Source organism: Phaeoacremonium minimum (assembly GCF_000392275.1).
Source record: "Phaeoacremonium minimum UCRPA7 unplaced genomic scaffold PA7_03_scaffold_222, whole genome shotgun sequence".
Classification (NCBI taxonomy): domain Eukaryota; kingdom Fungi; phylum Ascomycota; class Sordariomycetes; order Togniniales; family Togniniaceae; genus Phaeoacremonium; species Phaeoacremonium minimum.
The window spans coordinates 503,037-519,563 of record NW_006921127.1 but is presented as its reverse complement, the minus strand read 5'-3'; the positions used below and the strand labels follow the sequence as shown (position 1 = coordinate 519,563).

At 51.8% G+C, this 16,527-nt stretch overlaps 3 protein-coding genes across 3 annotated transcripts; 1 reads left to right on the top strand and 2 right to left on the bottom strand.

The window, feature by feature from the left end:
* Window positions 1-2,742: 2,742 nt before the first annotated feature.
* On the bottom strand, window positions 2,743-3,674 carry UCRPA7_3089 (putative cell cycle control protein cwf16 protein; the record flags this gene model as incomplete). Its single annotated transcript, XM_007915549.1, has 2 exons — window positions 2,743-3,600; window positions 3,654-3,674. The coding sequence occupies 2 exons, from the start codon at window positions 3,672-3,674 to the stop codon at window positions 2,743-2,745; spliced, it is 879 nt and encodes a 292-aa protein (XP_007913740.1).
* Window positions 3,675-7,192: 3,518 nt separating this feature from the next.
* On the top strand, window positions 7,193-8,347 carry UCRPA7_3088 (putative glycosyltransferase family 15 protein; the record flags this gene model as incomplete). Its single annotated transcript, XM_007915569.1, has 3 exons — window positions 7,193-7,343; window positions 7,409-7,669; window positions 7,725-8,347. 3 exons carry the CDS (start codon window positions 7,193-7,195, stop codon window positions 8,345-8,347), a joined length of 1,035 nt encoding a protein of 344 aa, XP_007913760.1.
* Window positions 8,348-8,851: 504 nt separating this feature from the next.
* Window positions 8,852-10,019, bottom strand: UCRPA7_3087 (putative mitogen-activated protein kinase organizer 1 protein; the record flags this gene model as incomplete). The annotated part of the gene is made up of 2 exons (XM_007915609.1): window positions 8,852-9,909; window positions 9,974-10,019. 2 exons carry the CDS (start codon window positions 10,017-10,019, stop codon window positions 8,852-8,854), a joined length of 1,104 nt encoding a protein of 367 aa, XP_007913800.1.
* Window positions 10,020-16,527: the final 6,508 nt, after the last annotated feature.

Genomic DNA, 16,527 nt, shown 5'->3' with positions numbered 1-16,527 from the left:
CGCCTTATCGCCTTCCGTAGTGTACTACGGCTGTAATGGCGGCTTCTGGGGACTGTGAAGTGGGGCCAAGAGCCAAGCATCATTACATCATAGCCTGCATCCTCAAGCGCCGCATCAGTGGCGGGCGTCTGACCTCACTCGGCACGGAGGCCTTTGTTATTGCTGTATTCCTTGCAGCAAACAAACGGAACCCGACCACCGCCGTCACAAAGGACGCCCTTCCCAGTCTGGGCTCGGGGGCCCAGTCCACTCTACCTGGCTCTGGCGTCACCGTCTTCTCGGACGGTCGAGATGCCGTACCGTTTACGCTGTGTCATTGTACTCAGAGGAATGACAGCCGTAAATTGCCTTGTCTCTCCTGCGTCGGTGGGTCGATCCATCCTCGAAGGCCTTGACATCGCCAGGCGGGGAGGAGGACTGGAGGCCGCACACGAGCTGGCAATAGCTTCAAATATCAGACAGGCAAAACACAAGAAATAGCATCCTCTCTGAGCCAGCGGGGATGTGCAGCAGCTAAATAGTCTCAAGATGTTGGAAAATCCGGAAGATGCCATGGTCTCGTGCAGAATTTCTGCCAACATTTCCAACTTCTTGAGACACATGCTGCAGCGCCGTTCCTCTCCCTTCACCGTGCAGTCGGGCACGCGAGGGCAGCAAGAGACCCCTAAAAAGGCCGGTCACCTACCTAACTTCTTCGAGATGGGGTACCTGGCCGAGGCAGTGGGCTACTTTGGTAGGTACTAGTCTCTGAAGTCAAGATACGGTGCACTCGTGCAGAGCACTATCGAGACGACAGTCTTGGTCCGCATGGACCAACCAATGACGAAATGCCAAAGCTGCTCATCAACTGGGACGCCATGTCGATCCCAAGACCACCCTGAGCACGATACTTGTGCCCATGTACCTCTCACCAAGCCTCACAAGCCAAAAGAGATCCAGACCTGGTGCCCAGGAAAGCAGTTACTACAGCTTTTCTCTCATCCAATTCATCACTGTGAATAGAGCACATTGAAAAGGGTCACATTTGCTAGCAGATCAGCCTGGTACCGTAGCCGAACCTTCATCGTCCTCGGGTTTTGAAGCACAATGGCACTGAGTGGCCAATAGAATGACATAGCTAATGACTTCAGTTTTGTCACGATCGGCAGGGTCTTGCCCTTCTCGTCTGGTGGCTTCTGCCGCTACCGTCTATGAGCCCATGTACACTACATGAGTCTCACTCGCTATGATATAGATCCCTGACTCTTCATGGGTCTATCGGGGTCCATGTGTCACCCTCCACCAATCTCCAGCTTCATTCATGGTGACGAGGCCCCAGTGCATTCATCCAGCCCTGCCTGTGGCAATGAGCCCTTCTCGAGGTGATTGGCCAGCGGGATGCTGAGTTACGCCATATCGTGCAGCCAGATGCTGGACTAGGGGACTAAAACGGCGGTCATTGACGTCGATCCCTTGCAAGACTGAGATGGACTTGCAGGCGCGGGTACCAGCACTACTGCATGCCTGCTCCGGGAGGGGAAGGGGCATTTTGGGTTGTCTGGTAGGGCCCCCATGATGCCAAATCGTCAGTTGTCGCCCCGTTCCAACCTTGGTCCCCCGTTTGCCGTCCGCCTACGATAAACTTCCTGTCACGTTTATAAAGTCAAGAGAAACCCCGAAGGTCCCTCCACCGTATTATCCAGCCTCATCAGACTTCCGGTAAAGAGTGTAGATTTCATAGCCGTTTCACCTTCAGCGTCTTCTACAACAACAGTGTTGTCCATCAAGCCGGCTTGATATCTCATAACAAACATCCATATCACTTGTCATCACCTTTTCCATGTCCATCAACATGTCATCCTATCAAGCGGACTACTCATCTATGTCCATCCCAACTTCAGTACCGCCTCCAACCGATATTGGAACTTATTCTCGGTCTATGCATCAACACACCAAGAGACAGATGGAGGCTGCTTCTCGATCATCAGACCGCCGTTCCCGAAATTCCGGCCATGTCACTCCAGCCATGCCCAACGGCGTTTCAAGCTCAAGTCCCAGCGAGTCGAATTATCACAGCTGAAAAAGAGATCTGCTCTCTGGACGACAAACTTCACTACGTCGATTGCCATGGGCATGCCATAGAAACGAGACTATGGCGAAGTAGAAATCTCCATCTTGATACTCAATCACTTCTTGCACGGAAGGGAGCCTACTTGACCAGGCGTTACGAGACGACGATTTGGTGGCATTTGGAATTTTGCGGAGAAGAATAGCAGAGCCTTTGTACAGTCGTTTATGGTTCTAGAGTCAACTGTTTTTGATGGCGTCCGGTTAGCGAAAGCATACATGGGTGGGAAGGGTATAAACCCCTTTTGGGTCTTGGGAGTTCTTGGACATTTCTGCAGAGCTGTATGAATACGATGCTACTGCGATGATAATTATGAGCAATGACTTGATTTTGTCTGCGAATACAGAAATTACTCCACCCACCACTGGCTTTGTAATATGTGAAGTGTTCTTGTTTTTGACACGCTGAAATACTCTACTTAACAGGGGTTTCCTTGTTCGCTTTCGCTCCTAGTAACGCACTTGTAACCCTTAACGCAACTAAGACCATTACAAACGCTTGGGAGACTTTGATTGTTAAGTACTTTTACAAAGTCAAAAGCTTCAATTGCTATATCTAGTAAACCGTGATACCCCTCAATCCCTTTGAACGCCGGTTCATGCGAAAACGCTCGTAGATAAATGTATGCAGCTTAATCATACCAAAGACGGCTTCTTCTTGATGCCCAACAAGGCGGCGTGGTCCTTCTTCTTTTTGACCTGCCTCTTGAAACTTGGCGGTGGCGGCATGTCCTTGGCAGGTGCAGCTGCGGGGACATTGACTGCAGCAGTGTGGGCTGTAATACCAACATCGCCGTTTGAATTTGAGAAAGTAGCCGAGGGAGTACCCGAGGACTCTGAGAGAGGCTCGTCCGAATCATCCATCGGCTCTTCAAGCAGCTCCTGAGCCCGAGCGAATGCGAATGCTTTCCGCGCCGCCTCCTCGTCTTCTTGCTCTTCCCTCAGGCGCTGCTCATCCTCGGGTCGCACTACTGTGACTTCGACACCATCTCTGTCGGCCCTCTCCAGCCGTGCGTTTCTTGTCCTGATCTCGTCTAGGGCGTCCGCTACAGCCATCTCTCTCTTCGCATCCACAGTTTTCGCCTCGAGCTCGACCATGGCATTCTTCTCCTCTTCCTCCTTCTCCTTCTCTAATCGGTCTAAACGCTCCTCATCTGTCTCCTCCACCGCTTGGCGCCAGGGCTCCGTGTTGCGCGTCGCGCCTCGCTCGCACGCATAATCTTGATTTTTGGGGTCGGTCTTGAATGTGATTTCGCTGCTGCAGCGTGTGCAGCGGATGTAGAAGCGGTAGATCTGGATCCCTAGGTATTTCTCGTCCGGCGTCTCCTTTCGCGCGTTGAACTTGCGCCCTCTGTAGATGTACTCGCCGCAGCTGGTGCACTTCATGCTGAACGGCGCCATCAGGCGGACCGTCTGGACTCGTGGGCCGGCATTTTTGGGTTTGCGCACACGCGTGATAGCCGACGGATCGAAGTCCGCAGGATAGTACTTCGACTATGCGTCCACTATTAGTATATCGTCTCCAGAAGCCGCTACGGGAAACTCACAAGAACTTTACGCTCAGACATGTCGCGGACTCGTTGATGTTGATTGAAATGTGAAGCTGTCAAGACTGCCGGAGTTTTCTAGCAGTTATAGATGACTAATCGCGCCACACTACCAACCTGGAAGGTGGGGCATGCGATAAGCTAAGATAAGGTTTATCTACGCGCCGGTCGCACCTGCCCTGGGCATCAGGGCATCACCTCAGGATGGCTTTGTAAGGTACACGGGTACCTGACCCGACTGATTTATTTGACATTTTTCAGGGCGCGGTGCGAGAGATTGTTCTAGCATACAATGCATATCTTATTTATTCATTACCTCTGAGTTAGAATACCAAATTCTAGCATCTCAGCTAGAGTGTCCCATTTGACTGACGCGGGATCACTGGTAGCCCGTGCTACACCTCGAAGGCCACCGACCAGAAAACGCAAATGACGATCGAAGTCAGCGCGAATTTCTACTAGGACTTGGCTATAGCTTTGTTCCAGATCTAGGGACAAATCTGCTGCTGCATCCTCTTCTCCAGAAGAAACGCCATCGTCTTCTTCGCTCTGTTTAGGCTCCAGGTGTGCTCTCCTCCCATAAGCTGGTGAACGTCGAGGAGTCTTGGTAGGCGAAGACATCATTGAAAGTCGAGAAATCTCTTGGAAATCTGCCTGTTCCTTCATTGCTTGAGCTCGACGAGCATCCTCTAGTTTGATGCTGAGGTCTAGAACGTCTAAGATGCAGTCTCGAATTGGGTCGAGCTTACGGCCTAAGCATGCTTCATCGGTAACCCTCTTGACAAAGGAGGTGTGAGCACTGATCATGGCGTCTATATCTTCTGCATTGTGTAGATTTTCGCGCATCTGAGCGACATTTGACATTAAAACCTGGCTTGTCAGGTAGGAGTGATACGTGGCACAAAACCAAAGAAGCTTTGTACGCATGGCATAGAATACTGCTTGTTCTTCGGACGCTTCCGATCCTGTTGCCATATCGTTCAGCAGGCGGTGATTTTTCAGGAAGTATGTCGCCCTCCGTAGCTGGAGCAGTAACGTGAAAACTCTTTGGTAGCCTGCAGTGTTGTCTCTCGTCAGAACCAGTTGAACAGGCCATGGCAACCGATAGTGTAATCTGACGCGCGATAGGCTGCTTTTGACAGAGCTGCGAGCGCTTATAGGGCCGTCCGGCGTCCCATCAATGTCGAATGCTGCTGAGATCCGATGTTCGTCTACTCGTGATGCCCACGCTGCTTGGGCAAACTCCGATAGCGTGAAACGATCATGCCAGTTGGTATTCAACGAGTCAAGTCCTTTGAACACGGCAAGCGTAAACGAGTCCGAAACGGAGCCATCAGTCATGAAATATATATGTTGAAGTGCCTCAAGGCTCGACCACAAGCCACAAGATTCGAATAGAATCGACTGAAGAGTTGCAGATGTTGCATGATGCTTGCTTTGAACCCACCGCTCAAATGCATTATTGAAGAGTTCAGAAAAGGGGGCCAATTCTGAATCCGGAGGGCATACACTACCGAAGTCTAGCGGCGGTTCAAGTGCTTGACTCCATAGTTGCTTAGCACCATGATACCTTCCCAGGTGTTTGAGCACAACGACACTCTTTCCAGTATTGAATATCTTTCTCACCGCTGGCTGTAAGAACTTTGGAGCATGTAACACACCGTCTTGCGTCCTCCTCAACTTGAATTGGCCTTCCCACACTTGGTTCAGAGGGACAGAGGCTGAGGAGCTTGACACAAAGAACGTCTTATCGCCAGACACCAACTGCCCATCTTCCATCCATAATCGCATCGGACGCAGGTAGACTTGAAAGCATTCAAAGAATATCTTTCCCAAGAAATGATATGTCTGATTATCTCCCCTCAGTTGCGACAGGGAAACTGCATCATATATCAATTCCAGGTATCGAAACGCGTGGGCATAGCGTTCTGCTTGTAGCTGCTGGAGAATACCGCCGAGAGAGGACAGAGGCGCCAGTGACGGTTTCAGCTCTTCCAAGATTGCAATCAAGCTGACAACTGTATCTTGATTGATGGCAACGAAGCGATGCTGAATCCTTGCAATATGCTGATCGAACTCCAGCAGTCGATTCGAGATGCAATCCTGGAACACTTGCAATAATGGAACCTGCTGTTGGCCCTGAGAAAACACTCTTAGCGCAAGAAGTCTGCGACCATGCTCCGCGAAACTGGTGATCAAGGCCCGATAAGCATCCCAGGACACATTCGAAAGCTGGTATCTCGGGACTGGAGCACCTTCCTCATCGAAGAGACTGGACGGCAAGCCGCTGAGCATAAACAATACCTCGCGAAGAGTTTGGAATTCGGACACGGCAACTTTCAATTGTCTCCCGTGATCATCCTTTGATGCTTCTTCAGCTCTCCATGACTGACTCTGGCGGACTCTCTCTAATAGAGAATCGTCACCAGCCTGAACAACTAGATCATGTGCAGTTCGTTGGTGCAGTCCAGCAATACTGGAAAGTGAAGTGTCTTCAGAATCTGAATACTTGTCGGATTGAACCTCTTCATAGCCATCTTCGTCAGAGCTGTCGGCATAATCGGCTTCCTTCCATATGTCCTGTTCATTCCGCCAGCCATCTTCTCTAGCAATATCTTCCCAGCGAAGATTGACTACTGAGCCCTCTTCAGGATCCCGTAGGAGCTCTAAGTCCTCGAGCCTTGATTTGTGCGTAGGCTTGTCTGACAACTCCAGGAGGAAATGTAGTATGTCCGGGGTCCATTTGTTAGACAGAGGCTCAAGAGTTTCAAGACGCTGTTTCAGGGCAGCAGCTAAGCCCTCGCGGCCTTGGACGGAGAACCTCTCTTCCAGTCCTTGTAATTGTTCATCCACAAGAAACTGATTGGTCCGCAAAAAGTTGTGATGGCGGATACTCCGCAAAGACGACTCATAATAAACATTGAATCTCTGAGGATCAGCCTGAGATCAAGTTTAGTCACACTGTTACTTGAGAATCTGAGACTATCCTCAAGCACAACTTACAGACGGAGAGGTAGAAGTGATGACGGTTACCAGCTCCTCGGTGAGAGAACCAAGTTCTGCCAAGAAAGCCATGACGACGAGCTCGAGATGCTAGGAGGCGGCAACTCAGGTAGATGCTATCATAACAATCGCATCTTGTCCCCTAGTCTCGTCTTACCATTAGTAAATATCATCAGCCACAAACTTAGGCATCTTCGAACCCTTCTGAGGCGCGCGTTATTCTAGTCAATCAAGCGCGACGTGGCACGTGCGTTTAAGTGTAGTGACATCAGGCAGGAACCTGGTAGTTTTAGCGGCGTATGAGTGGCTGAAACCCCGACCCCAAGTCTCGAGTGGATCTCTCCTATTACATTGCCGCAGCCGCATTAAATTGTAAAGCTGCAGGAACCTTGGTCTCAAATTATACACGCGGCCGCCTACGACCGACCCCCTTTTGGTCACTGTCTGCTCTCCATCGCCCCAACATAAATCACTGAGCTCATGAACTCCCGCTGCGCATCTCCAACTTGAGGTGTCGAGACTTCCCATCAATCATCATGGCAATGGCTCGGCCCGTCAGGGCTTTGGCGCTCGCCGCCGTCATGATGTGGTGCTTCTTCCTCTACCAAATCTTCAAGCCATCGTCTGGAGTCAGCAATCCTTCATCCAATATAATACCAACTAATGAAAGGGATCCCAATCTTGATCGTGAGTTACTACCCTACCTTGGGTGCATCCAGAGTTGCGTGCGCTAACCTGGGACCCCCTCCTAGCAACACACGAACCTGAAGGCATTCTATTCCGAGAATCGGCAGAATATGCGCCCGGCATCGAGAACTCGGCACGCATCAACGCCACACTACTAGCCCTAGTGAGAAACGAGGAGTTGGCCGGCATGTTACAAGCTATGAATGACCTCGAGAGGACGTGGAATAGAAAGTTCAACTACCCATGGACCTTTTTCAATGACGTACCGTTCTCAGAGGAGTTCAAGAAGAAGACGAGTGCGGCCACGAAAGCCGAATGTAGATATGGTAAAGACTACCCAGACTGTGTCGCGAATGATGACGCTGACAACGTCGTTTACAGAGGTAATCCCAAAGGAGCACTGGGATGTCCCATCCTGGATCAACGACGACCTATACAAAGAATCTGTCCAGATCCTGAAAGAGAACAAAATCCAGTACGCCGACAAGATATCCTACCACCAGATGTGCAGATGGAACAGCGGTCTTTTCTACAAGCACCCCGCTCTGGTCAATACCAAGTACTATTGGCGTGTTGAGCCAAAGGTTCACTTCTTCTGCGATGTCGACTACGATGTATTCCGTTACATGCAGGACAACAACAAGACGTACGGCTTCACTATCAATCTGTACGACGCCCCACAATCTATTCCAACATTGTGGCCCGAAACAATCAAATTCTTAGCACAGCATTCTGAATATGTTCATGACAACAATGCGATGAACTGGCTTACCGACAAGATCCGTCGCCCAGAACACAATGACAAGGCTAATGGCTACTCTACATGTCATTTCTGGAGCAACTTTGAAATTGGTGACATGGATTTCTGGCGTAGCCAAGCCTACGAGGACTATTTCAATCATTTGGACCGAGCGGGAGGCTTCTTCTACGAGCGATGGGGAGATGCGCCTGTTCACAGCATAGCACTGGGTTTGTTCGAGGACTCGAGCAGAATTCATTGGTAAGGATATGTCCTTCATTAGTTGTCGGAAAGTCGCTAACTGTCAATGTTTCAGGTTCCGTGATATTGGCTATCAACATATCCCCTTCTTTAACTGCCCGAATTCCCCTAAGTGTAAGGGTTGCGTGACCGGACGCTTTACCGACGGTGAGGCTTGGCTGAACAGGGAAGACTGCCGACCTAATTGGTTTAAGTTCGTGGGGATGGGCTAAATTGAAGTGTCAGCGTGATATTTCTAGCAAACTCGATGAGCATATCTGGGTGAACCCTGAGGTCCGCGTGATGAATATAGGCTGCATTTGGGTTGGACTTCGGCGTTTGGCGCCGGAGGTGATCGTCAACGTACGATTGTACATTAATTCACACCATGTCATAGAAAGTTTCAACGATGAGCACAATAAATACATGATATAGATATTTCTTCTCTTTCAGATTTCATTTAAACGTAGCATATCATAACAATACCATGTGAGGATGATATCGAGCCCTTGCGGTTTTGTGTCTAAGATCAGACAGAGCCAAACACTGTCACGACTCCAGATGTGCCGCCTACGCAGAATTGGCCTCCCCAGCCTTGTTCTCTCCATGCGAGGCAGCTCACAATGTTCTTCCTCTCCTTCTCTTTGCCATCCCTTCCAATTACCTTCTTCCGTGATTCGTTCGCCGTTGGCCCCCATGGAACGGTAATTCGAGCAACCAGTTTTCCAGTAAGAAGATCCCACGCCCATAGCCTCCCATCACCGCCGGAGGCGCCGCCTACAGTAGTCATTTCATCGCCCGCCACAACGTATTTCTCCTTGCCGCCAAGAATAGATTGCACCCGTAGCTCTTCGTTCCGCCACTCCTCATCGGCATATGTCATGAGACACGTCCCATTCTCTCGATCCATCAGGCGCACTTTGCTATCGAGACTGCCAACTAATACTGTATTTCCATCCATGGTCAGGCTAAGGCTCGTGACGCTTGGCCCAATGACATCTGTGGCCACCGACCCCATGCGGATGTCGTAGGTGCGCACGCGCCCATCCACACTGCCCGTGATAATTTCCGGGCCGCGGACCACCAAAGCCGACACCGCGTCTCTTGCTTCCGTCAGAATTTGGATCGGCTTGCCACCACCAGTGCCACCGCTCTTCGTATCCCATATGCGCACAGTTGTGTCAAAACCACCGCTGATGACAAGACTATCATCGGCGCCGCCGAAAGCAACACAGTTAATTCGGCTTCCGTGGCCGTGGACTCCATTACCTGAGAAACGGCGCAGCGTTTGTGCGGTGGTCACATCCCACAGAAAAACGGCACGGTCGCCACCAGACGAGGCAAAGCGTGCATTGTCTGAGGCGACGGCAAGAGATAGAACCTCGTAACCATGAGCCGCGTACGTCTGAATCAAGCGACCCTCAGGAACAGCGGGCGCCTGTTTGGCTTGCTGCTTGGAGATGTAAGAGTTGGCAGGATGCACTGCGGTGCTTGGGCTCGGGTTGTACAGCCTGATGGAGCGGTCTGCAGAGCCAGTCAAGATATAGGTCCCTGGTGAAGCCGAGTATGTCACCGCATGAATGGGGCCTGAAGTTTGTTAGGGGCTATTCAGATGTACACGGGCGTGATACCAAAGTCAACTATCACATACCATTTGATCCCAGAAGATGGGCTGCAGGCTTATTAGGGAGAGCCATGCCTTTTGTTCAGCATATCCATGCCTACTGCGCCGCCATTGGACCTAATTATCCACCGCAGAATTATAAAAGCTTCATTGAGGAAACGTGATGCTGGACTTTGTGTGCTCAGATAGCAAAGCGCTCACTCTGATTACTGTTCAAACACAAAATTGGAGGTTTAGAATAGCCCTGTTGATGTTTTGCGCCGCCCAATCAATGAAAGCCAAATTACTTCTGCACATCATGCAGAAAATGGCCTGTTCCACATCGGGCATAGCGGGCGACGGGACGGTGAGCCCATTGTCCGTGCGCAACCGTTTTACACCGTCCTGCCGATCAATTTGATGCTCGTGACCGCCGACGTTGTATTGCGATGTTGACGACTTCGCATCATATCTTGTAGTCACGTCATGAGGCTTTCAAGGGCTGGGTGCTGCAATAACTTCATTTCGTCTACATTGTCAGGAATATATTTTTAGCGAGTGAGGTCTGAGGCACCTATATCGACTGATCTCCTCAGGTCCTGAGCACACGAGTCTCTCTAGTCCGCCGCTACTTTCATCTAAGACACGGCAGCCCATATCGGCCTCAAGTAATGTACAGGGTATTGTTGTTAATAAACAAGAGTGACGGCTCGTCACTGCGCGCCACATACAACTCTTTGCGCCATCTTTTTTTCTTCGTCAATCATGCCTCCCCTTCTTCTTTTTTGTTGAGACAACACCCCTCCCAGAACGCCTCGTGATGCAAAAATCATGCTTTAAATACAGTGTCATAGAAAAGAAATGGAATAGAGCTCAAGAGCGTGTATGGAAAGAATGTATCAGTTGTCGAGAAGTACCGGAGTCAGCGGCTGATAAACGGTGTCCATATCTTTGGGAAAGCGCGTCTCAAGCGCATCGGATATCTGCCACCATGCGACAGGAGCGGCGCTGTCGCCATGACTGTCTTGGCCGTACAGAAACAGGCGAGCCCCTGCGATGGGGCTATCGGCTTCTGGTCCTTCGTGGAGCGAATTCAATTCGCCAATTCGACGATCCACAACCATTTTATGAACACCGGAGTTCTCCCAGACACCGTTGAGCATGTCAAGCACAGCTTTCGCAGAGCTAAGTTTCCGGATCAGAGAAGCAAGATCCGAGACTGGGCCGGCGGCACTGAGAATATCCACTGTCTCGACGATGGCACCAGCGATGAACGGCGGGGGTATAGTAGGTTGCAATTGGATAAGGCCCCCCTCGAAGGTTGAAATCATGCCCAGCATTGCTTTCGCCTCACTTCTCACCGTCTCCAGCCGAGAGGCGGACACGGCAGATTTCGGCGGAGCATATCGGTGAAGCTTAATCATCGTCATGAAATAAACAAGATGCATCGAAACAAACGAGCCTCGGATCTCTTGGTCGATACCTTCAAGGTTTGTAGAAAATCGGAATGCCTCTGGCAGAGAAAGTCGCCAGTCCTCTAGCCTTTGAATGAGGCGTCGATGAAAACTAAGAATATCGGAGTCGCTGATCGATGCACGATGCACGGTTCTGTATAGCATGGTCATCATATCGCCCCAAAGATCAACAATGCGGACGAGGTATCCCATAGCCCCCACTCCTCGCTGCTGGTGTTCGGCCGATGAAGAATGAGGTTCGAATATCGGAGTATCTACCTCCACCTGCTCCTCAAAACTCTTGACGTCCCCGGGGAGACGAAGGAAAACATCCTCGGAATTGATGATGCTGACTCGGCCGGGAAACAAGCCGTTGGTTCTTTCCAGGATGAAACACGACCAGAACGTCCTACGCCGGCACTCGGCGTAACCGTATCGAGACAAGCCATAAGGAAACACTGCCAAGTTGGCATCTTGGGATTGCTCCATCTCTAAATTCAGTTGCAAACAGGTGGCTACTGAAATGGCGGCGCTGGACATGTCGTTCGCGTCGCTCAGCCGACTGATCGAAAGGTAATAAAGCGAGAGTACAATGCGGGCTTGTACCAGTTGAAGCGACAGGCCTGCTGCGTGCTCGGTGGCGTAGCGTGCCACCTGAGCGTATTCGAAAGCGATATTCTTCGGTCCTCCGGAGAGGGCCACGCCGAGGGCGAGGATGCTATATACAAGCATCATGTCTTCTGGGGATTTCCTGCTGTGAGCGGCGCTACTCTGAACAAGCCAGGCTTTGAAGGCCTTTTCGGGGAGGAAGCGGAGGGCCGTGGAATCGAGGTGTGCGAAGAAGTGTGATATGGTGCTTGTCACGGACTGAGGATCGGAGACATACGGATCTGTTTGCCAAGCTCGGCACAAGACGTCCTCGTGTATGCGAGGAAGCTCCGGCTGATGCCACGACATCGCGGGCCTCACCGCATCAGAGGTTGGGGCCATCGGAGATCGCTGTCCTGCCATCGGCGGAGGATACGACTCAAAACCAATCCTGACCCGTTTAGGGGGCACCATAGACAGCTCTGGGCTGGGTGCTCGGAGAGTCGTTCGCGGAGAAACCGATGCGCTCGAGTGACTGCTTGGTCTTGGCAGCTCGAATGGTGGCCGCGAAGGGCCTGAACCATGGGGAGACTCCTCTCGCTCAGCTGGCGGCGTCGACGGAGACGTGTTGTGGCCTCCGCGCGGGCTGTATCGTGCGGGCCTAATTAGCTCACTGCTTTAACAGTGCAGACAAAGGGTTCTTGGAAGTTCTTACGCGTTCTTGAATTTGCAAACCCTGCCAAACTTCTCGCACTGGACACACCGAGGGTAGTCTGGGTCGCACTTGATTTTCTTCTCGCGGCAAGTTACGCAAGCAATTGCCAGTCGCTTCCTCGGCTTTCCTGCCTTGGTCACGCCCCAGTGGGCGTTGACAGCCTCCCCATCGATGACAGTCTTACAATGACTACCGTCGTCATAGAAATAGCACAGTCCCTCCCCTGGCACCTCAGCCGCTCGAACAAACCTCGGAAGGAAGTGGGTTCCTGTCCAAATCTTCGGGCCAAGACCATCTTTGGTCGGAATGACTTCCGAGTTGATAGCGCTGCCGCTCGATGTTGGCGGCGGGAGATGGCCTGAAGAGTGAGTTGTTTGATGGTCCCTGTAGCCTATTCTACCATCGTGGTCGTGTTTCTGACCCGCCAACTGAGGCGGCAGGCTGTCATGTGGGGACTTGTACAGTTGAGGCTCCCGTCCACCGAACGAATACTCGTTCCGGCCAACGTCTTGGCGGATTGACCATTTACTACTTGAGCCATAATCGGATCGTGATTCTGGTCGAGCACGGTCAGAATCCCTTGAGCGAGGGGAGAGCGGCCCAGGGAATGGAGTCCGAGACAATGGCTGGAACGGCGGCCTGTCTTCAAACCTGGGCTCGTACACACTCCGTGGCTGTGAAAGCGGAGGAGGTGCTGATGGGAAATACGAAGATGACGAGACTGATCGCTCCCCGTGAGGACCTGAGCTGCGCGGATGGTCTAAAGGTGATGTGGCAGGATACGGTCCAGGATGCTCGGATAGTGGAGAATGCAACGGCCGTCCGGCAGACGGGCCAAATAAGCTACTTATAGACGGAAGCTGTTGTCGAGGCGCTGTTTGTGCAGCATCTCTACGATCTTGTGGCTCGTCCGAGATTTTCCCAGACGACATGTCGGTGTTTGTCTGCTGATCATAGTTGGACATGGGAGGAGAAGGTGGTGCAACCGGTGCCCAAGACCGGTGGCCCTCGGACGGCCTCGACGAGTATGAAGAAGAACTTGGGCTCACCAAATCAGGCGGGGTATCGGGGATGGATAGGCGATGTTGAGGTTCAAGGCAGGCTAAGATCCCCATTGAGAGCGGTGTTGACAGTCGAAACAGTCTGTAACATATCCAAGCGGTATACGGCGAATATCTTGCTGGGTCTGGTAAACTTCCAGTCTGCGCTGCAGATCGCAAAACAGAAAGACGACGAGCTGCTCGATAGATATCCACCGGGTAAAGATTCCTAGGAGGCGCAGTTGGTTCAAGGTCACGCTTAGACTGGCATGCCAAGGGTCGAATAGTAAAGAAGATTCAAATTCCGGATAATTGAGGGTAGGGCTGGGCCGCTGATGTGTTGTTAGTTGGTCCTGGTACCGGGCGGCAACGACATCTACTTCCTCCTTCTCCGTGATGCGCAGCAATCGGGGGCCGGAGCAGTGGAGGAGGTGACTGATGAAGGAGGGTGGAAAGTTGGAGAACGTGTGGCTGAGAAGGGCAATGAAGGGTATTGTATCCTATTGTATCATACAGATCACCTCTCTCGGCCGCTCTTGGGTCAGGGTTCCGTGAGATACACCGAGGGAATCCAGTAGGGGACTAGAGACCAGCCCAGGAGGCCGGGATACGATTGGGGCATACGACTAACTTGGGGGACAAAAGAGAGAGACGGAAACAGCACCGACGGAAGATATCTGGCAGGTGAGAGTGTGACGGGGTACGGTACGTACACTGCCTACCTAGAGCAGTTAAGGTAGTAGTCCTGGCGGCTGTTCCTTGTATCTTCGTACCATCCGTCTACGGTTGTACAGTACACTACACGTGTAGGTAGTCAACAGATCTCGCACACGGGGCAATGATTATTCTGCAGCTCAGGTGGCTTTTACTGCTGGGCGGCGGCTTGTTTCCCAAGCAGGCCATTGTCGGCACGACGGCAAGGGAGTGGCTCTCGTTAGACCCAGTGGATGTATTAAGGCACAGTTCTGATGACAGAGCTAAAGGGACTAGGTGGTGACATGAAAGGCTTAGACTTGGTGGTTTCCATGCCGGACCGGAATCCTTGCTGCATTAGATGTGGGCTTTGGGGAACATGGAGGGGTGTGTGATGTTACAAGGGGCGTCCCTAGAAGAAGCACCAGCCAGGGTCGAAGATGAGATGCCCTCGATGGGGGCCTCCTTCTCGGAATGAGTGATGTATTGATTGCACAGTCCTTAGTATTTTTTGTATCCAATGTATTATATGGTATGGTATGCGCACTCAGGCCATCATGGGTGTCGGGGACCATTGGCCCCCGGCGACCAAACTCCTCCCAGGGTCCGGCGTATAAGACAACACAGTCGAGGAATAGGGACCAATGCGGGCGCGTCCTGGCCTGCTTCCTACGTACATGAACAGGTACCAGCGGCAGTAAGTAATATTGGAGAGGGCTCGCCCTGACACGAGAGGAAGGAGGCAGAAGCAGAGGGAGGAGACGAGAGAGCCGGCGTGGCGCGGCTGGAGAGACGGTACGAAGCGGGCACGGCAGAAGAGCCTCTACCAACAGGGACATTGCCTGCTCGCGTACTTTTGTCGCTCAAGTGTAGTAGAGTGTCTGTATGTACTTTGTATACGCACTCGCTCGCGCGCTCTAGTGTAGGATGTTAGTATGTAGTTATACCCATCTCTCTTATCCAAAGTGCGTGCTCGCGGGGGAGGGGGGCCACTCCGCTGCCCATTAGCGAGCTTCATTGGTATGCATCAATACCGAGGAGCGAAATGCAAGAGAGCAACTAGCAACCTTGGCACCGTCCAACACGTGAATCTAAATCTGCCTGTTGCGTGCGCTATTTGACTAGAGCAGCTGAACAGATGGACGGTTGGAGACTTCCTTGGCTAGTGCGGCACTTGGGATGATGTTTTGCGAGTCGTGGTCGAGAACATGGAATGGGGAGCCCTGGATCTAACGAATTGACTAACTAGCAGCATTATACGATACACGTACTCTCACGTACAGTACCATGCCATGCCATGCCATGCCACACTTCTCTGGGCCGTTTGCCCCGAACTCCGACCCAGGTCCAGCATGGACGATACGGACGAGAGAGCAGGGGCCCCGTTGGACGCCGGCTTTCGCTAACTCTCTCACGCCTTTTACCTTAATGATCGCCCCCTGCTGCCGATGCATGACGTTGGATCTTGGTGTCCCGCCCTTTTCCGCCTCTCATCAGATCAAAGGGGGAGACGAGACTGATCCCACTAATAAAGCTCAGACCATGGCTCTCGCACCGGCGGGCGTCCGTTGCCTCGAATTGAACAAGGACTGAGGAAACAAAGCCGAGATGAAGTCTAGGCCTCGATTGTCTATGTTCCTCCGAGCCCCGGTTCTGAATCCCAAAAGACACAGGGCCCAAATATGGCCTTCTTCTTTTGCACAGGAATTGCCGTACACCGCTATCATGCCCAACGCTATATAGTAAAGACTGACCAACCGACCGTCTGATTAGGAGGGGGGAACTATTTCTGTCAAAACCCGGGCGTTACCGAACGCACATATTCCGTGCTGGCTGGCGTCTACTAACGGTATTCCCCCATACTGACTAAGATATTATCTGCCATACAGACGGTTGGTGTTGCGTGTCATGGGAGGTTGCAGAACCATGCCACTAGATGTAATAGCAGAGGCTAATAAGACGGGCTCGGCATGTCGTCGTTAGTTCGATCCCAATGCCCTGGGAACACTGCCAGAAGCCTGGGAAGAAGCAGGAGACGCCGATGGCACAATGACAAACCAGGACGCTCTCTCTCCCACCATCACAGATACACAAACCGCAACCTAGCCCACC